Here is a 26,661-nt window from a genome sequence, read left to right as displayed (position 1 = left end):
GAGCAGAGGGTGATTATAAATTAGATGGTGCATACTCTGATTGGGTCATCGTTACTAGCGGGTTACCACAGGGAGTAGTATTGGAGGGGTCACCATTACTAGTAGAGTACCATAGGCAGCAGTATTGGAGGTGTCATTGTTGCTAGTGGGGTACCAAAGGGGGCAGTATTGGGCCCTATTGTTTTTAATATATTTATTAATGACCTGGTAGAAGTATTGTACACTAAAATATCAATATTTACAGATGATAAAAAAAACTATGTAAAGTAATTAACTCAACTGAGGACAGAATGTGGTTGCAAATAGATCTGGATATGTTGGGGGCAGAAAAGTGTCAGATAAGGTGTAATACTGATAAATGTAAGATTCTGCACATAGGCAGAAAAAATATATGTCACCATTACACGCTAAATGGGAAACCATTGGGAAACATTCTGACATGGAAAAGGACTTGGGGTTTTTAATTACTGTAAACTCAACTGGAGCAACCAGTGCCAGGCAGCTGCTGCCAAGGCAAATAGGATTATGGAGTGAAAATGAGAAAAATTGGCTTCTACCTTGTTGAAGTTTTTTGCCTTCCTCTGGATAAACATTGGGGGTCACTCTCAGCCTCACACAGTATGTTACGATATTACTGGACAATTCCCGAGTCTACGCCAGAATTGCACCACTGACAGGGAGTTTTGGTCACAGGCACAGGATTTGACGCACAGATTTAAAAACAAGGGATACCAGCACAAGTTGATTGCTAATGCCTTCAAAAGGGCCCCTGATGTGAACAGAAAAGACATTTTGAAACCTAGACTTTGTACACAGGTAATCAATTCAACAACCAACAGTAGGATTTGCTTCATATTTTAATCATAAATTGGCATATCTTGCAGACAGATCAATGCCTTAAATTGCACATTGCAGTCAAACCATGCCTTATAGCCATGCCATCCATAAGTCATTTTTCTTGACCATTTTGGGTCGGGGGGGGGGGGGGGGCACCTTTCCATGTGGCAGTTGTACGGTCTTCCAGTGCATGGTGTGGATGAATACATATATCAATCAGTACAATGGCAATGCACATCAACTGTCCAAATATATTAACTGTTGGTGCAAAAGTGCAATTTATGCCCTGTTATGTCCCATTTCTTACATCACCATGCAGGTAACAGTAGAGGTCTACAAGTTGTGAATTTGTAAAGTATCTCCACCAATATTTGTGGGGGCAATGTTACCAGTATTTTGCTCCGATGGGAATCTAAATAGATATTCCTGCCTATTTGTCTTCTCTTAGTCTTAATGAAGAGCTCCTGTTTATGGGATTTTATGAGCACTAAAATTGCTGATAAAATATACTGAATTATTAACTATTTTTTTGCATAATTGTCTCATGCAGTTATTTGTATATCTTCTAAAACTCTGCGGCTCTTTGGGGCTCTCAAGCATTAACGAATATCAGGACTGACTGTGGAAATCACTTCCCACTGGGAACAAACACGGATTTGTCAAGCGCCTTTCTTTTGGACCATCCAAAAGAAACTACTCAAATACATAACACAATATCATCAGGATCTCAGTGGTCTTTAAGGCCCCCTGTCCACGGGTGTTGCGGTATCAGCCACGGGAGCCGCCGCCCGGGAGCAGGAGCCGAGGATGGATCTCCGCTGTCAGCCTAATCTGACAGATAGGCTGACCGTAGAAAATGGCGGCAATTTGCAGCATGCTGCGAATTGCCGGCCGCGAGTGGAGAATCGCAATGATTCTCTGCTCGTGGACACGGGGTCGGCGCTTTCCATAGCAACGTTTTGGAAAGCTTTAGACGGCATGATTTGGTGGCGAAATCACGGCCAGGGACAGGGGGCCTAATTGATTAGAAGTTATAACAATACAAATCTAGATGGGGACATTGAGTTGTATGTATGTATGTATATATATATATATGTTGTCCCAGTGTCTATTTTTACCAGTACAGAACCATTGACATACATTGTTTGATGTGGGATTGCTGGCACGTCTCGAAGCAATGTTTAGCTACTATATTCCTGGGGTTGCTGCAGTTAGTCGGTTCTTGGAACAGCTGCACATTCGTGTAACATTGGTGTCTGTCACTAGACAACCTGGCTTGTGTTTGGAGAATCATTCTGTGGTTACATCAGGGGGTTTAGTCTACAGCCATGTTAGTTCTAATTGGTCTTATATGTCTATTATTTATGAATACAGATTCCTGCGTGTTTGCAATAATTGGCGTGGTATTTTACAAATGTGATTCCTCCTCTCATGCACTGTACAGCGATATCAGTATGGCACAGTAATATACTATAATTTGGGGCGTCTGATTTGTATCCGCGCTATTAACAGAGCCCACAACCATCCGTGGTATTCTTAGCTACAGTTGTATCATTCATTCATGGAGTATGTGAAGCACAATAATGTTGTCACCCAGACTGATCGCACCTAATGAATCTATTTAACCCAGCTCTCGCTGTAAGGCCTCCTTCCCACGAACGGATTTCCGCCGCGTAATTCGCGGCGAAAATCCGCTGCGTTGCCCGCAGCTCTTAGGTTCTATTGAACCCAATAGCTCAGGGCACACGGTGCGGAATTCCACCGCGGAATTCCGCACCGTGAAATCTCCCGTCCTCACCCGCGGCATGCTCTATTTGCCGCGGGTGTACGCGCCGACGGCTTCCATTGCAGTCAATGGAAGCCGTCCGTTCACGCTATCTCCCGCTGTAACACAGCGGAAGATAGCGTGAAAACACTTTCCCGCCTACCACCGCCGCGTCATATGATGCGGCCGGCGCGTCACATGACACGGCCGGCCGCGTCATGTGACGCGGTGGGCGTGTCATGTGATGCGGCGGCGGTGGGCGGGGAAGCGTCATGCGGGAGCGAAGACGCCGGATCCGCTGGTGAGTATGGGGTCTCTGGGGGGCGCCGTGACGGGAATATTCCGCGGCGGAGCCCGTCATGCTCGTGTGCAGCCGGCCTAAGAGCTGTGTGACACAGTAATGCTTTATTGGCTGAGATAGTTCCTCCTAATGATGCTGAATGAGTAGAAAGTATTATAGGGGAGTCTGCAATTTTGATAAAGATAAAGGAAAATTTGTCCAGATTCTGTTTGGGGGAAAAAGTCAAACCTCTTTGTAAGTTGGAAATTTCTGCATTAGTCAAAGCATACATAGTGACATAGTAACATAGTTCGTAAGGCTGAATGAAGACAATGTCCATCTAGTCCAGCCTGTTTATCTTCCTGTGTTATTGATCCAGAGGAAGGCAAAAAAAAACCAAGAGCAGAAGCAAATTAGCCCTTTTGGGGGAAAAATTCCTTCCCGACTCCCTAATGGCAATTAGACTGTTCCCTGGATCAACCCCTAATATTTCTTACCTGCTGTGTACCCAGATTAACAATTAACCTAAGATTTATATCCTGTATATAAATCTTAATTGTTAGAAGTCAGGTCTATAATTTGCAGATTAGATTCAGCTTGAGGCCTTAGTCACACGGGCGTTTTTTCCCGCGATTTGCGGATCGCATGACGGATGCGCATCCACAAATCGCGTGACCGGGGTCGAAAAATCGCCCCAAAAAACTGCTCAATAGAAACGGGACGGAGCAGTGCAGCGCTGTCCAGCGCATTGAATTCAAGGGAGCCGGCAATATAGCCGGCTCCATTGAAAGCAATGCGCTGCGGGCGATCTCACGATGAATTTTCGGGAAGGGCTTAAAGGGGTTGTCCCGCGCCGAAACGGGGTTTTTTTTCAACCCCCCCCCCCCCCCCGTTCGGCGCGAGACAACCCCGATGCAGGGACCTAAAGAAAAATCCGCACAGCACTTACCTGAATCCCCGCGCTCCGGTGACTTCTTACTTACCGGCTGAAGATGGCCGCCGGGATCTTCTCCCTCGGTGGACCGCAGGGCTTCTGTGCGGTCCATTGCCGATTCCAGCCTCCTGATTGGCTGGAATCGGCACGTGACGGGGCGGAGCTACACGGAGTCGGCATCCTGCACGAGCGGCCCCATTCAGAAAAGAAGAAGACCCGGACTGCGCAAGCGTGGCTAATTTGGCCATTAGACGCCGAAAATTAGGCGGGCTCCATGGAAACGAGGACGCCAGCAACGGAGCAGGTAAGTGAAAAACTTCTTATAACTTCTGTATGGCTCATAATTAATGCACAATGTACATTACAAAGTGCATTAATATGGCCATACAGAAGTGTATAGACCCACTTGCTGCCGCGGGACAACCCCTTTAAATATATAAGCCCTTTCCTGCAATTCATCCAGAAATGTGTAAAAATAAAAAAAATATATATACTCACCTGGTCCCGGCAGACGGAGTTCAGCCGCGGCCGGCGGCAGTTCTCCTGAACTGCTCTGAGTAGTATTCAGCAGCCGGGGATTTAAAATCCCCGCCTGCTGAATGAGCTGCCTCTGATTGGTCACAGCCTCACCAATCAGAGGCAGCTCTCACTTACCCATTCATGAATTCATGAATGGGTGAGTGAGTGCTGCCTCTGATTGGCTCAGTGCAGGGACCAATCAGTGGCAGCTCTCAGCTGTCATTCAGCTGAGAGCTGCCTCTGATTGGTGAGGCTGTGACCAATCAGAGGCAGCTCATTCAGCAGGCGGGGATTTTAAATCCCCGGCTGCTGAATACTACTCAGAACAGTTCAGGAGAACTGCCGCTGGCCGCGGCTGAACTCCGTCTGCCGGGACCAGGTGAGTATATATATATTTTTTGTTTTTACACATTTCTGGATGAATTGCAGGGAAGGGCTTATATTTTAAAGCCCTTCCCGAAAATGCATCCCGCGCTCGCCGGCAGCCCATTGCTTTCAATGGAGCCGGCTGTATTGCCGGCTCCATTGAATTCAATGGGCAAACATCATTCTTCTCTGCCACAGCTGTGGCAGAGGAGAATGATTTGTCTACTATATGTTCTCAATGGGGTCGGCGCTGCTGCCGCCGGCCCCATTGAGCGCATATAGAGAAGAGAACAGGAATCGCAGATCGCAGATAGGTGTGATCTGCGATTTCTGTTCTATAATTTATCGGACGAGCGCATAAAAAGCGCTCATGTGTCCGATACCATTGCAAAGCAATGGTTTTATAAAATCGCCGGACGCATGTGCATGCGCAAATCGCGCGAAAAAACGCCCGTCTGACTGAGCCCTGATATTGTATAGTTTGGCCCTCAGTGATCAGTATCATCTCTATTTCCGTTTGGGACGGGTATTTGGTGGGGGCGGGTTTCTGTATTTTTGGCTCCTCAATCTTCTGTTTGCGGATTCCTCTTCTGTTTTTTCTTCGATGTCGCTGGCATCTGTGGATAAAAAAATCACTAGAGGATGGTCCGACCATGCTCACGGTGCCATTGCCCCCTGTTTGAACCATTTGTTTAACATTGCCCTTGTGTGTCCATTTACAGGCTTTCCCTCTGAAAGTCTGTCTTGTCCCTCTAAAACTTAAATTTCTTCTTTTGGGTGATGTCTTTCTTGCAGTGCTTTATAATGTCCTTTAGTTTGATGGGGAAAGGTTGTGTCACGTCACTGCCAGCACATCTTTACTGCAGTTGTTTCTACCCCTGCTAGCTGGTGTTAATATCTCCTGTCCTGACTAGTTAAGGTTAATTAGTCTTGTAGCTGTTAGCTGAGGTAGTGGCTGGTGATTGACAGCTCTGTCAGCCAATCAGCTCTCCCCTTTCCCTATATAACACAGCTCTTTCTGCTGGCTGGAAGTGGCAGTTGTATTTCAGTATTTCTGGTCAAGTCAGCACCCTCAGTTTACCTGTCTGTTGTCTGGTTCTTGTCTTCTGGTTTGTCCCCTCTGCTCCTGTTTGGTTCATATCCTGTGTATTCTTGTCCTTAATTTGTTGTCAGTTACTGTTTGTCCCCGGTTTCTGTACTTTGGTTAGCTTCTGACTATGGACTGCATGCAAGTAGTGGGGTAGTCCCTTTCGGGACGGGTGCTCTGCATCGATGCAGGTTCTGTCAGAGGGGTTTTGAGTGCCCCGCTCTGATGGTTACCCCTTGGTTCTGTCTGCTTCTGCATTTAGCCACCTAGTAGCAAGCTTACATGTCCGTCCTGACTGCTCCGGTACCAAATCACCCCATAGTTTTGTCAGTAGTCCAGGACAAACGTGACAGGTCGCACCTGATTAGTATTAGTAGAAGGTATTATAGGAGTTTCTGCAACTTTGTAGTACTTCTGTAGTTTGGACGTTCTGGCCAGGGTGAACTCATATATTTGAGGGACTATATGTGGTATCAGAAATTTTGGTTCCATGGTATAACTGGAGCATGTATACATGACTTTTATATTGGGAGCCTCCCTCTTTGTAACACTCGATCACTAATATTAGTAACGTAAGACTGTCATGCAGTCCATGTGTGTTGATAGCGTCACCCAGCAACTAGCTTTCTGCTCCCTTGGAACCATATGCACAAGTGTGTGAATTTCTTCATGTTGATGGGCCCCTAGCGATGCATACAATAAAGATCTAAGCATTTTACACGTCTTTGGCACATGCGCACTTGTAATTCTAACATGCAGCGACTGAGTACCTGCCGCAATCCTACATCACAGCTGTGTAAAATAGAGTTATTTGCATATTTTGTTCTATATGCACACACAGACTACTCCCCTTTTCCCCTACTAACCGCTCCTGATCGGGTTATGCCTTCTCCATGTGTTGTATATTGGGGGTTGTATTTGGTCCCCTAGTACTTTACTTGTACTTTGTTGTGCCATCTGCTTTTGTGGGTGGGCCATCCTTGCACTTGTAGTACTGCGTTTCCCCCAAAATAGGACCTACCTGGATAATAAGACCTACCCCAGTTTTCATGGGGAGGCTTAAAATATAAGGCCTAGCTAACCTGCATTAGAAAAAAAAATTTACTCATCTGATCCGTGGCATGATGTCATTCACTGAGTGGCTTTGATTGGCTCATCAAGCACCGGCTGTGATCGGCTGACTGGGGCTCAATTAGCCAATCACAGCGCCCGCTTTGCTGGAGGCGGGGTATTCAGAGCCCCGTCACCAGGAAGAAGCTCAGATGTCAGACGGGGAGGACGCAGTTTGCCGCAGCGCCGCTAAGGACCATCGGGAGGCATCAGGACGCCGCGGAGCAGGTGAATATAAGGCCCCTCTTCCCCTGAAAATAAGACACTGTGCCTCTTTTGGAGCAAATATTAATATAAGACAGTGTCTTATTTTTGGGGAAACACAGTACTCTTTAGATCAAACAATGTTGCATTGCAACATTTTGCCTCTTTTTATACTCATGACAATATTTACTTATTAAATTATGTGGCCTTAACAAGTGTGTATTATGTGATGTAAGTACTTTTTATGGCAGGTCAGTAGTGTGTATAACATCGTTGTGGGGTTCTTGAGGTGCAGCAGTCAACTACTGTACTGACGCTGTTCAGTTTTACTTACTGCTGTTGTTTTAATACTGTTTTAACGCCTTAAGGATCTGGCTGTTTTGTACCTTAAAGGGGTTGTCCCGCAAAATAAAGTAAAGTTAAACACTTCTGTATGGCCATATACATGCACTTTGTAATATACATCGTGCATTAAATATTGGCTATACAGAAGTTTTATACTTACCTACAGGGGGTCCCCCCCCTGTGGTGGCGTCCCCGTCTCCCTGGCGCCGACCAAATCCTTCTCCTGGCTCGATTAGACGCGCTTGCGCAGTCTGCCTCTTCTGTCCCGTTGAAGTGGCCGCTCCAGCGTGCTCATGCCGCACAGCTGGTCTGCGCATACAGAAGTGTTTAACTTTACTTTATTTTGTGGGACAACCCCTTTAAGCACCGGAAATTTGTAGGGATTTTACCCATGTGGTGGTTTAACTGCTCTATTTTTTTTCCTTCAGATGGCAAAATTATTTATGCTGCTTTTTCCTGTGAAATATAGGGCTGTTTTTTAATATGTTTTTCACTGACTTTTTTAAAAACTTTTTTAGTTTTATTGGGGGTAAAAAGCTAGAAAAAAAATAAAAATTTATTGTTAACATTTATAGTTATTTTTTAATTAGTATATTTACGCTAAACTAAAGTATGGAAATGGGTTCCTCATTTTGCTTCGGACGTTTTGAAATATAATATGTATGGTTTGGGATTACAGGGTGCATAAGGTGACGGTTTTGGTTGGCGTCGGCTTTGGGTTATTTTCTATCTTAGGGCTAATGTCCATGGCCGGATTATTGCAGCATTTTATGCAGCGGAAATCCGCGGCGATATCCTGCAGCTATTAGGTTCTATTGAATTCCACAGGAATTGGAATTCTGCAGTATGAAAGAAAACGAGGCATGCTCTATTTGCTGCGGAAATTGCAGTCAATGGAAGCCGGCCCTTACACTATACTTCCGCTGTAGTACAGCGAAAGTATTGCATGAATACGCGTCCGCGCCCACCGCTGGCCGCATCATCCGCAACTGCCAGAGCGTCACGCGCTGTACTGCGCATGTGTGCCGACCCACCAGGTGGGACACATACAGCGGATCCGAAGTGGTGAGTATGGGGGTTTTGGGGGGCGCCGTGACGGACTCCGCCAGCGAAATATGACAGCGGAGTCTGCCACAGCGCCCCCCAAAAACCCCGTGGGCATGAGTCCTTATGTATATATTTTTTTTCATTCTTTAATTTTTTTTTTTACTTAGGTATGTAATTATATTTTTTACTATCTATGTTCCCCATGACGTCATATAAGACCTCTGGCGGACATTCACATGTTTTTTTATTTGACACTTTCCCACTGTAGTTGGGGATCCATAGGAGCCCCACATACAGGGAAAAACATTCCCTATAGTGACAATAGTCACTGGCAGAGCTGATCAGGGTATGTTGGTTACCTTGCAGCTCTGCTGTAGCAGGGGATCACGGCGGTCACATGACTGCCGACTTCTGTAGTTCTACTTCCACTTTCACTTTTGATACCTATAATGTGACAAGAACACTACTGCAGAAAAAACACAAAAAGCACAGTGGTGCATAACTGTATATTTTTTGTATACCAGTTCGCATTGCACAACCCATCAAATTTACTTTAATGTAAGCAAGAAAATGCCCCTGTGATTTGCTAGAAACATTGGAGGATTTATGAAAACTGTCTAAGAGAAAAAAGCATTTTTGGTGCCCAGAGCAACCAATCGCAGCACAGCACAAACACTTTTTTTTTTACAGTTTTCGTAGATCTGCTCCTCTTCTTTCTTTTATTGTTGATAAAGTACATTTTACGCCACCTATAGCTTGGTCCACCCACTTCTTGAAAAAGTGGCAGGGCCCAGTGTAAAAGCCCTAAAAGTCAGAATTTTATTGTTTGCACCAAAACAGCAACTTTTGTAACAGCATACAATAGTCAACAGCAGCATACAATAGTTAGTGAAATATTCCCTATGTGCGCAAGAAAAACAAATCTATCAGCTATGAGCTGGCGTAGATTTGTACCTTAATTTATGCCAGTTTCTGGAGTAAGCTGAAAGGCCATGGCGCCTCCCATCTTTTCTAAAAGCAACAAAACTAGCCAGAAACCCTCTAAAATAACAATCTTTTATGCAAATATGTCATGCATCAAAATTAGTGACTTTTTTTCCTGCCTCAATACGTTCTCCCCAGTAAGTCCAGATTAGAATAGAAAGGTTTTTTTCGACCATAATATCAAAAATTTGTAATACAGCATGTCCCAAGTGATAGGAATATAGAAGCCACCTACCTGTGGACAGTCCTTTATATAGTGACCTTTGTTGAAGCAGAGGTGACACAAATAGTTTGGAGGGGGCCTCTTGCTTGGTTTCCTGTTCTCCGAGTTGAGCGATATTTCTGAGAAATGTTCCGTTAGGGAGCTCAGCCCATCCACAATGTTGTTCAAGGATCCATAAGGAGAAGCATTTTTATAAAGGCTACTTCCCAGTGCCTGTGTGAGACATACAAGACTAATTAAGATGTTCGAGGATACATGTGTGGATACATTTTCTACATTCTAGAGATTCTCTTAACGTTATTTATGGCAATAATTAAACGTATCCTGATGTCCACCACTGGGGACCCTGGCCGATCAGCTATTTGGGCGCCCACTGTCAGTGCCACAATACACGGGTCGGAATGGAAGCTGCTGCACCAACCCTTATGTAGTGGTCAGTGCTTGCACGTGCAGCTGTCAGTGATTTTAATGAGACCCCAGCGTGCACTTACAAGCATCGGCTACTACACAGGGATGGGAGCCAGAGCTCCTGCTCGATACCCCTTTGTGTAGCAGCCCTGACAGCAGGTGACCGATCACTTGGGGTCCTGAGCAGTGGACCCCAGCTAATTAACTATTGATGACCTCTCCTGAGGATAGGTTATCAATAGTATTTCCCTGGAAACCCCCTTTAAGTAAGAAGCAAAGGGAGCAAAGGGAAAAGTGTCCTATCAGTTGGAAAGCTTACTCCATGTTTTCAAGTCAATAGGTGCTCACCAAACAAATTTGCATTATTCATAAAAGTGTGTCCTCCTTTTAACACAAGTATTGCCTAAGCGATACTTGTTTAAAATGACTTTGATAATCTGATCCTATTGACGTTGATGATAAAATTACATGAAGTAACTGTGCACATCCTTAAAGGGAACCTGTCAGATACAACATGCCTTCTAAACTGCTGACAGCAGGTTACAAAATGAATTGATATATAGTTTTATGGCGAAATATTCAGAGATTTTTAAATCTCTGCTTATTCTGGGCTTAGAGGTCCATTGGGCGGTCCTATAGGTGACTCAAAGCTGTATGTGACTATACATACACAGATAGCTGTCAATCACTGATAGCTTTCCCACTGGACTGTTCAGCTCAGAATGAGCAGAGATTAGAGATGAGCGAGCACCAAAATGCTCGGGTCCTCGTTACTCGAGACGAACTTTTCGCGATGCTCGAGGGTTCGTTTCGAATAACGAACCCCATTGAAGTCAATGGGCGACCCAAGCATTTTTGTATATCGCCGATGCTCACTAAGGCATTCATTTGTGAAAATCTGGGCAATTCAAGAAAGTGATGGGAACGACACAGCAACGGATAGGGCAGGCGAGGGGCAACATGTTGGGCTACATCTCAAGTTCACAGGTCCCACTATTAAGCCACAATAGCGGCAAGAGTGGGCCCCCCCCCCCCCAACAACTTTTACTTCTGAAAAGCCCTCATTAGCAATGGATACCTTAGCTAAGCACCACACTACCTCCAACAAAGCACAATCACTGCCTGCATGACACTCCGCTGCCACTTCTCCTGGGTTACATGCTGACTAACCACCCCCCCCCCACGACCCAGTGTCCACAGCGCACACCAAACTGTCCCTGCCCAGCCTTCAGCTGCCCTCATGCCACGCCACCCTCATGTCTATTTATAAGTGCGTCTGCCAGAGGAACCGCAGGCACACACTGCAGAGGGTTGGCACGGCTAGGCAGCGACCCTCTTTAAAAGGGGCGGGGCGATAGCCCACAATGCTGTACAGAAGCAATGAGAAATCCAATCCTGTGCCACCTCCATCTGGAGCTGCACACATGGGCATAGCAATGGGGAACCTATGTGCCACACACTATTCATTCTGTCAAGGTGTCTGCATGCCCCACTCAGACCGCGTTTTTTTAAATAAATAGTCACAGGCAGGTACAACTGGGAATCCCCAACTCCGCAATGGGAATTCCGTGTGCACCCACAGCATGGGTGGCTCCCTGGAACCCACCCGCTGTACATAAATGTATCCCATTGCAGTGCCCTGGACAGCAGAGCTAACGTCAGATGAAATGCAGGTGGGCTTCGGCCCACACTGCATGCCCCAGTCAGACTGGGGTTCTTTAGAAGTGGACACATGTAGTTACAACTCCGTGTGGACCCACAGCATGGGTGGCTCCCTGGAACCCATCGGCGGTACCTAAAAATATCCCATTGCATTGCCCATCACAGCTGAGGTAATAATGTCATGTTTAATGCAGGTGGGCTTCGGCCCAAACTGCATGCCCCAGTCAGACTGGGGTTCTTTAGAAGTGGACACAGATGCATTTACAACTCCCTGTGGACCCACAGCATGGGTGGGTGCCAGGAAGCCACCGGCGGTACATAAATACATCCCATTGCAGTGCCCAACACAGCTGATGTAACGTCAGCTGTAATGCAGGTGGGCTAAAAATTTATTTGATTACACTATAGGCGAGGGCCCTCAAAAATTGGTGTATCAACAGTACTAATGTACCTCTGAAAAATTGCCCATGCCCAACCAAGAGGGCAGGTGAAACCCATTAATCGCTTTTGTTAATGTGGCTTAATTGGTAACTAGGCCAGGAGGTAGCCCAGTTAAAATAAAAATTGGTTGAGGTGAAAGTTTCAACGCTTTAATGAGCATTGAAACGTATAAAAATTGTTTAGAAAAATTATATGACTGAGCCTTGTGGGCCTAAGAAAAATTGCCCGTTCGGCGTGATTACGTGAGGTTTCAGGAGGAGGAGCAGGAGGAGGAGGAGGAGGAATATTATACACAGATTGAGGAAGCAAAAAGGTCCCCGTTTTTGATGGGGATACAGAACGATGCTTCCATCCGCGGGTGCAGCCTACGTATTGCTTAGGTTTCGCTGCTGTCCGCTGGTGGAGAAGAGAAGTCTGGGGAAATCCAGGCTTTGTTCATCTTGATGAGTGTTAGCCTGTTGGCACTGTCGGTTGACAGGCGGGTATGCTTATCTGTGATGATTCCCCCAGCCGCACTAAACACCCTCTCTGACAAGACGCTAGCCGCAGGATAAGCAAGCACCTCCAGGGCATACAGCGCGAGTTCAGGCCACGTGTCCAGCTTCGACACCCAGTAGTTGTAGGGGGCAGAGGCGTCACCGAGGACGGTCGTGCGATCGGCTACGTACTCCCTCACCATCCTTTTACAGTGCTCCCGCCGACTCAGCCGTGACTGGGGAGCGGTGACACAGTCTTGCTGGGGAGCCATAAAGCAGTCAAGGGCCTTAAAGAGTGATGCCCTGCATGTGCTGTACATGCTGCCTGATCTCCGCGCCTCCCCTGCTACCTGGCCCTCGGAACTGCGCCTTCGGCCACTAGCGCTGTCGGATGGGAATTTTACCATCAGTTTGTCCGCCAGGGTCCTGTGGTATAGCAACACTCTCGAACCCCTTTCCTCTTCGGGTATGAGAGTGGAAAGGTTCTCCTTATACCGTGGGTCGAGCAGTGTGTACACCCAGTAATCCGTAGTGGCCAGAATGCGTGTAACGCGAGGGTCACGAGAAAGGCATCCTAACATGAAGTCAGCCATGTGTGCCAGGGTACCTGTACGCAACACATGACTGTCCTCACTAGGAAGATCACTTTCAGGATCCTCCTCCTCCTCCTCAGGCCATACACGCTGAAAGGATGACAGGCCAGAAGCATGTGTACCCTCACCAGTGGGCCAAGCGGTCTCTTCCCCCTCCTCCTCATCTTCTTCCTCCTCCTCACCGCGCTGAGATATAGACAGGAGGGTGCTCTGACTATCCAGCGACATACTGTCTTCCCCCGGCTCTGTTTCCGAGCGCAAAGCGTCTGCCTTTATGCTTTGCAGGGAACTTCTAAAGAGGCATAGCAGAGGAATGGTGACGCTAATGATTGCAGCATCGCCGCTCACCACCTGGGTAGACTCCTCAACCTTTCCAATGACCTGGCAGATGTCTGCCAACCAGGCCCACTCTTCTGAAAAGAATTGAGGAGGCTGACTCCCACTGCACCGCCCATGTTGGAGTTGGTATTCCACTATAGCTCTACGCTGCTCATAGAGCCTGGCCAACATGTGGAGCGTAGAGTTCCACCATGTGGGCACGTCGCACATCAGTCGGTGCACTGGCAGATTAAACCGATGTTGCAGGGTCCGCAGGGTGGCAGCGTCCGTGTGGGACTTGCGGAAATGTGCGCAGAGCCGGCGCACCTTTCCGAGCAGGTCTGACAAGCGTGGGTAGCTTTTCAGAAAGCGCTGAACCACCAAATTATAGACGTGGGCCAGGCATGGCACGTGCGTGAGGCTGCCGAGCTGCAGAGCCGCCACCAGGTTACGGCCGTTGTCACACACGACCATGCCCGGTTGGAGGCTCAGTGGCGCAAGCCAGCGGTCGGTCTGCTCTGTCAGACCCTGCAGCAGTTCGTGGGCCATGTGCCTCATCTCTCCTAAGCTGAGTAGTTTCAGCACGGCCTGCTGACGCTTGCCCACCGCTGTGCTGCCACGCCGCGCGACACCGACTGCTGGCGACCTGCTGCTGCTGACACATCTTGATTGCGAGACAGAGGTTGCGTTGGAGGAGGAGGAGGAGGGTGGTTTAGTGGAGGAAGCATACACCACCGCAGATACCACCACCGAGCTGTGGCCCGCAATTCTGGGGGTGGGTAGGACGTGAGCGGTCCCAGGCTCTGACTCTGTCCCAGCCTCCACTAAATTCACCCAATGTGCCGTCAGGGAGATATAGTGGCCCTGCCCGCCTGTGCTTGTCCACGTGTCCGTTGTTAAGTGGACCTTGGCAGTAACCATGTTGGTGAGGGCGCGTACAATGTTGCGGGAGACATGGTCGTGCAGGGCTGGGACGGCACATCGGGAAAAATAGTGGCGACTGGGAACTGAGTAGCGTGGGGCTGCCATCATACTTTTGAAGGACTCCGTTTCCACAACCCTATACGGCAGCATCTCCAGGCTGATAAATTTGGCTACGTGCATGTTTAACGCTTGAGCGTGCGGGTGCGTGGCGGCGTACTTGCGCTTGCGCTCAAACACTTGCGCTAGCGACGGCTGGACGGTGCGCTGAGAGACATTGGTGGATGGGGCCGAGGACAGCGGAGGTGAGGGTGTGGGTTCAGGCCAGGAGACGGTAGTGCCTGTGTCCTCAGAGCGGGGTTGGATCTCAGTGGCAGGTTGGGGCACAGGGGGAGAGGCAGCGGTGCAAACCGGAGGCGGTGAACGGCCTTCGTCCCACCTTGTGGGGTGCTTGGCCATCATATGTCTGCGCATGCTGGTGGTGGTGAGGCTGGTGGTGGTGGCTCCCCGGCTGATCTTGGCGCGACAAAGGTTGCACACCACTGTTCGTCGGTCGTCTGCACTCTCAGTGAAAAACTGCCAGACCTTTGAGCACCTCGGCCTCTGCAGGGTGGCATGGCGCGAGGGGGCGCTTTGGGAAACAGTTGGTGGATTATTCGGTCTGGCCCTGCCTCTACCCCTGGCCACCGCACTGCCTCTTGCAACCTGCCCTGCTGCTGCCCTTGCCTCCCCCTCTGAAGACCTGTCCTCAGTAGGCGTAGCAAACCAGGTGGGGTCAGTCACCTCATTGTCCTGCTGCTCTTCCTCAGAATCCTCGGTGCGCTCCTCCCTCGGACTTAATGCCCTTACTACTACCTCACTGATAGACAACTGTGTCTCATCGTCATCGGCCTCCTCACCCACTGAAAGGTCTTGAGACAGTTGCCGGAAGTCCCCAGCCTCATCCCCCGGACCCCGGGAACTTTGCAATGGTTGGGCATCAGTCACGATAAACTCCTCTGGTGGGAGAGGAACCACTGCTGCCCAATGTGAGCAGGGGCCTGAGAACAGTTCCTGGGAGTCTGCCCGCTCCTCAGAATGTCTCATTTTCATGGAGTGAGGAGGCTGGGAGGAAGGAGGAGCAGCAGCCAGAGGATTCTGATATGCAGCAGTGGACGGCGCAGAACTGTGGGTGGACGATAGGTTGCTGAAAGCACTTTCTGCCATCCACGACAGGACCTGCTCACACTGCTCATTTTCTAATAAAGGTCTACCGCGTGGACCCATTAAATGTGCTATGAATGTGGGGACGCCAGAAACGTGCCTCTCTCCTAATCCCGCAGCAGTCGGCTGCGATACACCTGGATCAGGAGCTCGGCCTGTGCCCACACCCGGACTAGGGCCTCCGCGTCCTCGGCCGCGCCCACATCCTCTAGGCCTACCCCTACCCCTCTGCATGCTGTATTACCAGTAATGCAGAAACAGAACGCAGTAATTAAATGTGCCGCTTATTGGCCTGTGGTTGGAGGCTGAGTTCGCTTACGGAACGCCAGGAAATAATTTGGCGCAAGCCTGCTGTAACACTTAGCTGGCTGCGTATGATTTTGTTGAAGTACTACACCCAGCACACACGGATCCAGAACACTGAGCACAGTGACAGGCAGGCCAAATAGATTTTTTGCCCAATATTTTTTTGAAAAGGCCCACCGCGTATATTCAATCAATAATATATGTCTTCTGTCCCTGCCTCCACAATTCTGTCCCTGGAGTGTGTCACAGAACTGCAGAGTATTGCACTGTTATTAACTGCAACAGAGCGGTGATTTCACAGCCAGGAAATAATTTGGCTCAAGCCTGCTGTAACACTTAGCTGGCTGCGTATGATTTTGTTGAAGTACTACACCCAGCACACACGGACCCAGAACACTGAGCACAGTGACAGGCAGGCCAAATAGATTTTTTGCCCAATATTTTTTTGAAAAGGCCCACCGCGTATATTCAATCAATAATATATGTCTTCTGTCCCTGCCTCCACAATTCTGTCCCTGGAGTGTGTCACAGAACTGCAGAGTGTTGCACTGTTATTAACTGCAACAGAGCGGTGATTTCACAGACAGGAAATAATTTGGCGCAAGCCTGCTGTAACACTTAGCTGGCTGTGTATGATTTTGTTGAAGTACTACACCCAGCACACACTGACCCAGAACACTGAGCACAGTGACAGGCAGGCCAAATAGATTTTCTGCGCAATATTTTTTGGAGAAAAAACCCACTGCGTATATTCAATCAATAATATATGTCTTCTGTCCCTGCTTCCACAATTCTGTCCCTGGAGTATTACTGCAGGGCGCAATGCTCTGCACGGCCAATATACCAAAAAAAAAAAAGTGCAACACTGCAAAAAGCAGCCTCCACACTACTGCACACGGTTAGATGTGGCCCTAAGAAGGACCGTTGGGGTTCTTGAAGCCTACACTAACTCCTAACACTCTCCCTACAGCAGCTCCAACACGATAGCACCTTCCCTCAGCTATGTCACAACGCATCTGAGGCGAGCCGCGGGAGGGGCCGATTTTTATACTCGGGTGACACCTGATCTCGCCAGCCACTCACTGCAGGGGGGTGGTATAGGGCTTGAACGTCGCAGGGGGAAGTTGTAATGCCTTCCCTGTCTTTCAATTGGCCAGAAAAGCGCGCTAACCTCTCAGAGATGAAAGTGAAAGTAACCCGAACATCACGTGGTGCTCGTTACGAGTAACGAGCATCTCGAACACGCTAATACTCGAACGAGTATCAAGCTCGGACGAGTACGTTCGCTCATCTCTAGCAGAGATATAAATGGATAAAATACTGAATCTTTCTCTATAAAACTATACATCAGTCTGCTCAGCTCCTCCGGCTCTATAACATGGTGCCTGCAGTTTGGACACCATGTTAGAGCTGACAGACTCCCTTTAGCTTTATCTAGTGAGTCCCTGGGAAAAAACAGCAGAAAGCTGAGCTACAATTTCCATGGTGGAAAATGTTTAGAGGACTTTGATGAACCCACCCTGTGTTTGGCAAATAAAGAGGATTAGGGGAGGGGGAGGTAAAAAAAAATGAAATCTGACCAAACAATTGGCAGGCCACAGCAAAATTATTTCATTGCACTGAAATATAAAGTTCATCAAAATAATGTCCAGTAGTGTGTATTTTGTGCAGACTTTCTTCATGTTTTCACTTTCATACTAAGAACTGCCATAGCGATTCATTAAAAGGAGTCTGTCAGCTCGAACATGTCCAGTGGGCGGAGCTATCAGTGATTGACAGCTATCCCTCTATGTACAGCCATACACACACAGCTGTCAAACACTGATAGCTCCGCCCACTGGACTGTTCAGTAGAGATATAAATGAATAAAACACAAGTTCTACTGAGTCTTTCTCCCTAAAACTATATATCAATCTGCTCAGCTCCTCCTGCTATATAACATGATGCCTGCAGTTTGGACAGAATGCTGCAGCTGACAGATTCTCTTCAACGAATCGGTACTATTTATTGTATGAAATGTAACTGAGCAATTATGGATTCCTGTCTTTTAAAACAGGCCTTAAAATCAGGAACAACATTCACTTCAGCATTAAATCCATACACTTAGGCCTCCATCCCACGAACGGATTTACGCCGCGTAAATTCGCGGCAAAAATCCGCTGCGTTGCCCCCTGCTATTAGGTTCTATTGAACCTAATAGCTCAATGCTCACGATGCGGAATTCCACAGCGGAATTTCGCACCGTGAAATCTCCCGTCCTCACCCGCAGCATGCTCTATTTGCTGCGGGTGTACGCGCTGACGGCTTCCATTGCAGTCAATGGAAGCCGTCCGTTCACGCTATCTCCCGCTGTAACACAGCGGAAGATAGCGTGAAAACGCTTTCCCGCCTACCGCCGCCGCGTCATATGACGCGGCCGGCGCGTCACGTGACACGGCCGGCCGCGTCATGTGACGCGGTGGGCGTGTCACATGACGCGACGGCAGTGGGCGGGGAAGCGTCTTCACGCTATCTTCCGCTGGTAAGTATGGGGTCTCTGGGGGGCGCCGTGACGGGCTTCACTGCGTAATATTCCGCGGCGGAGCCCGTCACGCTCGTGTGAAGCCGGCCTTAGGTACCTTTACAAGGGACAATTATCAACCAAATAATCACTGGAAACCGCAAATTCTGGTGATAGTCATTTTGTGTACATGTGGCCACCAACAGGGCATTGAGCAATAATTCGCTCACTAGTTGTTTGTTTTCATCTTACGTAAAAAAGTGGTCGTTAGTTGATCAAAAGTCATCTGGTGTAAAGTTATGATCGTTCGCAACTGAACGACTATAAACACATTTGCATGTGGATTTTCCCCTATGAACGATAACACGGGCAAACAACTATCGGTATTGAACAATTATTGCTCTATGTAAAAGCAAACAAATGATTGTTCTTCATACACTTCACTGCCTTGTGTGAGCGACTGCTCAGGCAGTAGTTGCACTGTGTTAAGGAACCTTTAGGCCTAGTGCCCACGGCTGTGACGGGCTCCCCAAGCGGAATTCCGCAGTAGAGTCAGTCACGGCGCCCCCCCGAGAGACCCCACACTCACCTCCGGATCCGCTGCCTGATGTCCCGCATCCCGTGCCGGCGCGCATGCGCAGTGCAGCGCATGTCGCGCCGGCAGTGTCACGTGACACACCCACAGCGTCGCATGACGCGACGGACGCGTCATATGACGAGGGCGTCGGTGGGCGGGGAAGCGTTTTCACGCTATTTTCCGTTGTGCTACCGCGGAAGATAGCGTGACGGATGGCTTCCATTGACTACACCATGAGCATTGCGCTATTAGCTTCAAAAGAACCTAATAGTTGCAGAGCAACACCGCAGATTTCTGCCGCGTGATACGCGGCGGAAATCCGCCCGTGGGAATTAGGCCTTAGGTATTCCAAACATCAAAGTTTTGCAAACAATAGACTCCAACATGACTGTATTCCAAGAAATTGAAAGATCCTCTAGAGCAGTGGTTCTTATCCTTGTTGGAGGTACTGAACCCCGCAAGTTCCATAAGTGCATTCACCAAAACCTTTAGAATTGGAAAAATAAAATATGATTTTTTTCAAAGTCAAAACATATGTATGTAATTTATCAGTGTAGAAAATGAACCGTGCATCAGTTGTACACAATGAACTCAATGAATATTTACAGCAAATCAATGTGACGTTTGCTGTTGCCTTTCAGAGACAAGTTCAGAAATGCGTGGTTTCACCTTGGCAAGGACCACTCTCATATCATTTTCGCAAACCAAGTCTGCTCCTTTTCTTCGTTTTTATGTCTACCATTCTTTGTATGCCGCAAAGTGGGTAACGATGCGGCGTGGGACTGGGGGCAGGAAGGTGGGGGGGTTATACAATAGCGAGCAGAGGTAGTGGAGGTGGGAGGAGTTAGGACAGGAAGTAGAAGGAGTAAGAGCGGGAAAAAAGTCCACAAACAGCCTAAGAGGGGAAGAAGAAGGACGAAAAGAGCCAAGCAGACGAGTTGAGGAAGAAATCCGGAGCAGCAGCGGGAGAAAGAACAAAGTAAAGCATCAGTAGCAAAGAAGGCAAGAGCTGGGAGAGAAAGAAGCCGGCGAAAGGCAAAAGAAGGACAGTAGAGCCGGGTGGAAGACGCAAGCAGCGGGATAAAGAAGGGAGAAGATGGAGGACCTACGTTCTATGATCCAAGCAGCGGTGATGCAGGACGGCACCGGATGGCTAGAAGAGGTGCTGGCAAGCTGCAAGACGAGCGCCGAAGCCAGGAAGCCAGTCGGGCAGGAGGAGCAGCTGCGGAGACCAGGAGAAGAGCCAGCGACTACAGAAGATGCGCCCCGAGGGAGACCGCGCCGACGAAAGCAGCCCCCCGCGCGGCTAAGCCCAAGCCCAGCGCCGAAGAGGGGAGGTGGAAGAAGCAGCCTGGGCAGCGCAGGCCCGAGGAGGGAAGGACTAGCAAGACGGAAGTCGGCGCCGGAACCGCGAGGTACGGCGGGAGCGCCAGCAGCAGAGACGTATGGGACACTTACCGCCGGGAGTCCGGAGCAAAGGGCAAGGCAGTCGGCAGTCGCAGCAGGCTCCGATCGGCATCAGCATCGCGCTGCCGGGCGCAGGAATCGTTGGCATCAGCGAGGTGAGCGCGGCGGGAGTAGTGGAGAGGAGCAGGGGAGCGCGCGGTCAGGCCGCACGTCCCCTCAAGATGGCGGCGCAGCGCAGGCGGGGCCACAGACAGTACAGACAGCGCAGCGCAGAGGGAGAACATGTGGCAGGGGGAGGGGGGAGGGAGGACAGAGGACATGAGGGGGAGAACGGAGCACAGGGGCCCACGCAACCCCCCCCCCAACATACAGCCCGGGGAGCTCCAGCCTCTCGGACAGTAGCAGGGAGGGGGAAGTCAGCACATATCACCATCCAGGGGGGGGGGGGGGGCTAGGGGTACAAGGTCAGCTCCCCTCACTATAGGAAATAGGCCAGGTAGGGGGACACACAGCCCTCAAGGGGGACCCGGTTAGGGACACCTAGACCCACGGCACAGCACTGCAGCCCCTGCCACCCAGCACATGGCCGCACTACAGGGCCGTCAGCCCCCCTCCACCAGGTACCAGCGCCCAACAGCCCAGGATAGCCAGTATAGGCAGTGTTATATCAACCCACACTACATCCCCCCTGCAGCAGAACCCATAGCTTACCCTCCCCCACATAGTCAGGTCACACGCAGGATCTCAAAAAAAAAAAAAAAAAACAGGGTCAGGGGGCCAGGCAGAGGCAGAAAGAGCGAGCCAGACAGTTGAGGCAGGATAGGGAGTTTCAAGCTCAGCTAGAGATGTCAAGCGTAGGGCGTAGTGCGAGCAGCAGGGCGCGCGAGTCAAGCGAAGAAGTAGTGAGCAGCGGCCAGGACGAGTATTACATGCGCCAGGAGCAGCCACGGAGGTCGGACCCGCAGTCATCCCTTTGTCAGAAGGTCCGGGAACGCCGTAGGTGGCAGGAGCATGCGCAAGATCGGTCAGGGCTGGACCAGCCTGGAACTTCTCAGTCGGATAGCGCAAGGAGGGCTCTGCAGCCGAGTGGTCGGCAGCCCGCGTTCGATATGGGCCGGAACCGAGTGAGCGGTACAGCGAGGGCGTCACCCTTGGCGACACCGGAGGTCCGTCCGATTGGTGAGTCGACCCTATGCAATGTTTTGAAAAATGTTTCGGATCCCGCATCGGGTGCGGAGAAGGATGATTTAGTGTCGGTTCTGAAGTCGCTGCTGAGCAAGATTGATCCAAAATTGGGGCTTTCAGTGTCCTGTGTGGCTCCAGGGGGCGCAGGCCCGCCTGTGGGAATGTTGGTGCTTGCTCGGCAGCGGGTGCAGAAAGTTTTCCAACGGATGGTTTACAGTATGCTGATTTGTTGTTTTGTGGTGTTGCCCCTTTAGGGGTGGGTCTGCCCGATGACGTGGTTGATAAAATTAAAAATGGTGTGTATATTGATATATGGTCCTTGCTTTCGGCGGACCACGTGATGGTTGATAAAGAGCGGTCAGAGCGAGGTGCTGATAAAAAAACCTAAGATCGCAAAAACTTTTGGAAACTGGTTACAAGCCTTTTTAGTTTTAGTGCATGTGTCATGTCAGCATCAGCCACATAAAGCTCCGGAAATGATGGTATATTTGAATACCATCTATAGCGCGTACCGATTGCACGGAGGTGCAGCGTGGTGGCGCTATGATGAAGATTTTAGGCGCCGGGTGTCGGGTACACAAACGAGTTGGGCCTCAAAGGCCACTGATGTATGGATTCAACTGATCCTAGCGCAGCGTCCAGCCAGGACTTCCTTTCCCGGGGGAGCCGCGGGAGGGACATCTCAACCACCCGCGGCATCTCCTAGGCCGAATGGCTCCTGTTGGTTGTACAATGAGGGCCATTGTCGATTCTACGCCACCTGCAAGTTCCGGCACGAATGCTCGGTATGCGGGGGGCAACATGCCGCAATTCGCTGTTTCCGTAAACAAAGGACGGTACCCGCGGTGGGTAGCACCGGCGGAAATGCGAACCCCAGTGAGAAGCCAGTACCTGGATCCGTGGTTAAACAAGTACCACAGGAAACAGGAAGCAGAAATCCTTAGGTCAGGATTTCGGGAAGGCTTCAAAATTCCGTATGCACATCAGCCTGCCACTATGTTATGCTCCAATTTGAAATCGGCAAGAGACGATATCGAGTTGGTAAGGGAAAAGGTCCAAAAAGAAGTGGAGTTGGGCCGGATGGCCGGCCCCTTCAATGATCCTCCTTTCGAGAATTTGCGAGTGTCTCCTTTGGGTCTGGTACCTAAAAAGGAAACCGGGAAGTTCCGCTTGATACATCATTTATCTTTTCCGACTGGGGGATCGGTCAATGATGGCATCTCAAAAGAGGAGGCAGCAGTAGCATACACGTCGTTCGATTGCGCTGTTCAGTTAGTGAGGTCGGCGGGTAGATTGGCTCAATTGGCGAAAACGGATATCGAATCGGTGTTCCGTTTGCTTCCGGTTCATCCGGAGTGTTTTCATCTTTTGGGATGTAGAATTGAGGAACGGTTTTTCGTCGACATGTGCTTGCCGATGGGATGCTCGATCTCATGCTATTTTTTCAAGTTATTTAGTTCTTTCCTTGAGTGGAGGTTAAAGTATGAGACGGGTATCACATCGGTGATTCATTATCTGGACGATTTTTTGTTCGTCGGTTCTAAGACATCGGGCGATTGCGGGTTCCTAATGACGAATTTTAAAAAGTTAATGCAATTAGCGGGGGTCCCATTGTCCGAAGAAAAGACGATGGGCCCAGTTACATGCCTAACGTTTTTAGGGATAGAAATCGATTCGGTGGATATGGTCTTTAGGTTGCCGGCGGACAAAGTGGCTAGGCTGCGGCAAACGGTCGGCGAAGTGGCTAAGTATAAAAAAGCAACGTTGCGGCAGATTCAAGTTTTGTTGGGTCTTTTAAATTTCGCCTGCAAAGTGATCCCCATGGGGCGGCCGTTTGCCAGGAGACTATCTTTGGCGACTGTGGGGGTCCGCGAACTACACCATTTCATACGCGTGACGGCGGGCATAAAGGCAGATTTGCATGTATGGCCGGTGTTCCTGCATTCTTTCAACGGGCAGGTGGTGTGCCCGAGGGAAGATGTGGAAGGAACCGACATCAGCTTGTTCGCGGATGCGGCCGGAACGGGAGGTTTTGGCGTAATTTTCAACAACCATTGGTGCAGGGAACCCTGGCCAAGGTCATGGAGAGAAAAACGGTGGACAAAAAATATAACGCTGTTGGAATTTTTCCCGGTGGTGGTAGCGATCGAGTTATGGGGATCAGAGTTACGAGATCGGAGAGTGTGTTTTTGGTTGGATAATGCGGCTGTGGTACAAACGATAAACAAACAATCGTCGGCCTCCCCGCCGGTTTTGGCCTTATTGAGGCACGTGGTACTAAGATGTTTACAGGGCAATATGTATTGGCGTGCAAAACATGTCCCGGGTTGTGACAACAGAGCAGCTGATGCACTCTCTCGTTCGCAGATGGAGCTGTTCAGGGAGCGGTACCCGCAGGCGGATGCCGAAGGGGTACGCTGCCCGCCTTCCTTATGGAATCTGGCAGAGGAGAGTTGTTGAAGCTGGTGGAGTCATCGGTGGCTGCTACAACGTGGAGAAATTACAATTCAGTTTGGTTGACATGGTTAAAGTTGACTGGTGGAAAAGTGGTAGGAGGCAAAAGGGCAAGGTCGGCGACCTTGGATATGCTGGCGGAATTGCGTGAAAAACGGTTGTCTGTCGGAGCGGCTAAGAAGCATCTATCGGGAGTGGCTTTTTTGTTGAAACTACACGGGAAACTAGATGTAACTAAGGATTTCGTGTTCCAACAGATAATTCGGGGTTGGAAAAAAGAAAAGGTCCAGACGGACACGCGCCGTCCGATCACATTTTCAGTATTGACGAGCCTGTTGTCGGTTTTGGAGTTGGTTTGTGCGGATGAATACGAAACACTGCTGTTTAGAACGGCCTTTTCGGTGGCGTTTTTCACGGCCCTACGTATCGGTGAAATGGTCCCGGCAAGTAAAGTCAAGTCGGGTGGCCTACGGGCAAACGACGTGATTGCTACGGGATCGGCCATACGGATAGGTATAAGAAAGTCAAAAACGGATATTTATGGGAGAGGTGACTGGCTCACCATTAACCGATTAGGGGCACAATGGTGCCCGGTGGAGTTAACTAGTGAGTACATAATTAAGCGCCCCCAGAGCGGACAATTTTTAGTGCATGCATCAGGGTCCCCGCTCACGCGTTTCCAATTTTCGGCGGTTTTATGTTCAGCGTTGAAGAAGTGCGGTTTGGAGCCGGCAGAATTCGGGACACATTCATTTAGGATTGGGGCAGCGACGACGGCGGAAGCCCACGGTATGACGGAAGACTGTTTAAAACGGTTGGGGCGATGGAAATCGCAAGCGTACAAGTCATACGTACGTCCGGACCGTACGGTAGAAGTGGCTTTAGTAAAGGATTAGTGTGTACGGATAAAAGCTTAGTGTTACGTAGGTTTTTTCTTGCAAGTTGCGGGTATTTGCTATGTTTATTTTGTTTCAGCTTCTGATCCATGGCACGTTTGGATCATCGGCCACTCGTTTATCTATTGGGCGGAGAGAAGAGCGGCCACTCGACCTATGGGAAGGAATCTGGGTCTGAGTGGCGCACTTGTAAACTGGATTGGCGTGCGGGGCTTCAATGGCCCAGGATTTTACAATTCGTTCAAAAAATCAGCAGGTGGACCCCCCGGAGAGTTATACTGGTCGTTTACGCCGGGGGGAACGACTTAGGAAAGACAAAAATGAACGAATTGTTAGTGTTGATGAAACAGGACATGATGCGTTTTCAAGACTGTTTCCAGGATTGTGTTCTTGTATGGTCAGATATAGTGGCCAGGAGATGCTGGAGGGGTGCCAGAGATGTGGATGCGATCGAACGAGTGCGAAGATCAATAAATCTGAGGATGTCCAGGTTCGTGCAATCTCTAGGTGGAGTGGCAGTTCGCCATTGGGAGCTCGAGGACAGAGAAAAAGGAGCACTTAGGGATGATGGAGTGCACCTCAATGATGTCGGTTTGGACACCCTTTTGTCAGGACTTCAGGACGGTGTGGAGATGGCATTGGCTAGGGTTGGCGTGGTGGGGCGGGATGCGCCGTAGGAATACGGCGCATACCGCGTGCCGGGAGCTTCCCATGCGGGCTACGGCTTAGAGGAGGGTTTACAAGCCCGAGGTAACAAGGGGCTTACGAACGTCCTGTGGCCGTTGCGACGTTAAAAGTTCAACAATTTACAGCATGGGAAAGCGTTAGGAATTTAGACTGAGGAAATAGGTTAAATTAAAGGTTATAATATATGTTTTAAAAATGTTAATAAAGCTGTGGCCAACCCACGTTTTCAGCAAGAAGTTGTAAGTATTTGTTATTATAGGTTTATTATATGGTAAGTGAGCGTACATTTAGGATTAGAATGCCCCCAGTCTTGTATGCCGCAAAGTGGGTAACGATGCGGCGTGGGACTGGGGGCAGGAAGGTGGGGGGGTTATACAATAGCGAGCAGAGGTAGTGGAGGTGGGAGGAGTTAGGACAGGAAGTAGAAGGAGTAAGAGCGGGAAAAAAGTCCACAAACAGCCTAAGAGGGGAAGAAGAAGGACGAAAAGAGCCAAGCAGACGCCCACCTACCCGCCCTGGTAAGGGGCAGGGGGCAAGGAGGCAAGGTTATAAGGACTGTTACGGAAGTTGTCACAGCTGGTGAATGTAGGCCGGGAGCTTCCCATGCGGGCTACGGCTTAGAGGAGGGTTTACAAGCCCGAGGTAACAAGGGGCTTACGAACGTCCTGTGGCCGTTGCGACGTTAAAAGTTCAACAATTTACAGCATGGGAAAGCGTTAGGAATTTAGACTGAGGAAATAGGTTAAATTAAAGGTTATAATATATGTTTTAAAAATGTTAATAAAGCTGTGGCCAACCCACGTTTTCAGCAAGAAGTTGTAAGTATTTGTTATTATAGGTTTATTATATGGTAAGTGAGCGTACATTTAGGATTAGAATGCCCCCAGTCTGAAAAGGATTGTTCGCAAAGATACGTTGTAACAAAC

At 49.3% G+C, this 26,661-nt stretch overlaps 1 protein-coding gene across 1 annotated transcript in view; it reads right to left on the bottom strand.

Annotated features, from left to right (window-relative positions):
- Positions 1-26,661, bottom strand: part of ZCCHC24 (zinc finger CCHC-type containing 24) — a 240,040-nt gene that overhangs the window by 157,553 nt on the left and 55,826 nt on the right. Inside the window, exon 2 of the mRNA XM_066600352.1 lies at positions 9,714-9,914. Coding sequence (XP_066456449.1) covers positions 9,714-9,914 — 201 coding nt within the window. The remainder of the gene's footprint in view (positions 1-9,713; positions 9,915-26,661) is intronic.

This window comes from Eleutherodactylus coqui, chromosome 4 (assembly GCF_035609145.1).
Source record: "Eleutherodactylus coqui strain aEleCoq1 chromosome 4, aEleCoq1.hap1, whole genome shotgun sequence".
NCBI lineage: Eukaryota > Metazoa > Chordata > Amphibia > Anura > Eleutherodactylidae > Eleutherodactylus > Eleutherodactylus coqui.
The sequence above is the reverse complement of the archived record's forward strand: the minus strand, read 5'-3'. Positions and strand labels throughout refer to the sequence as shown.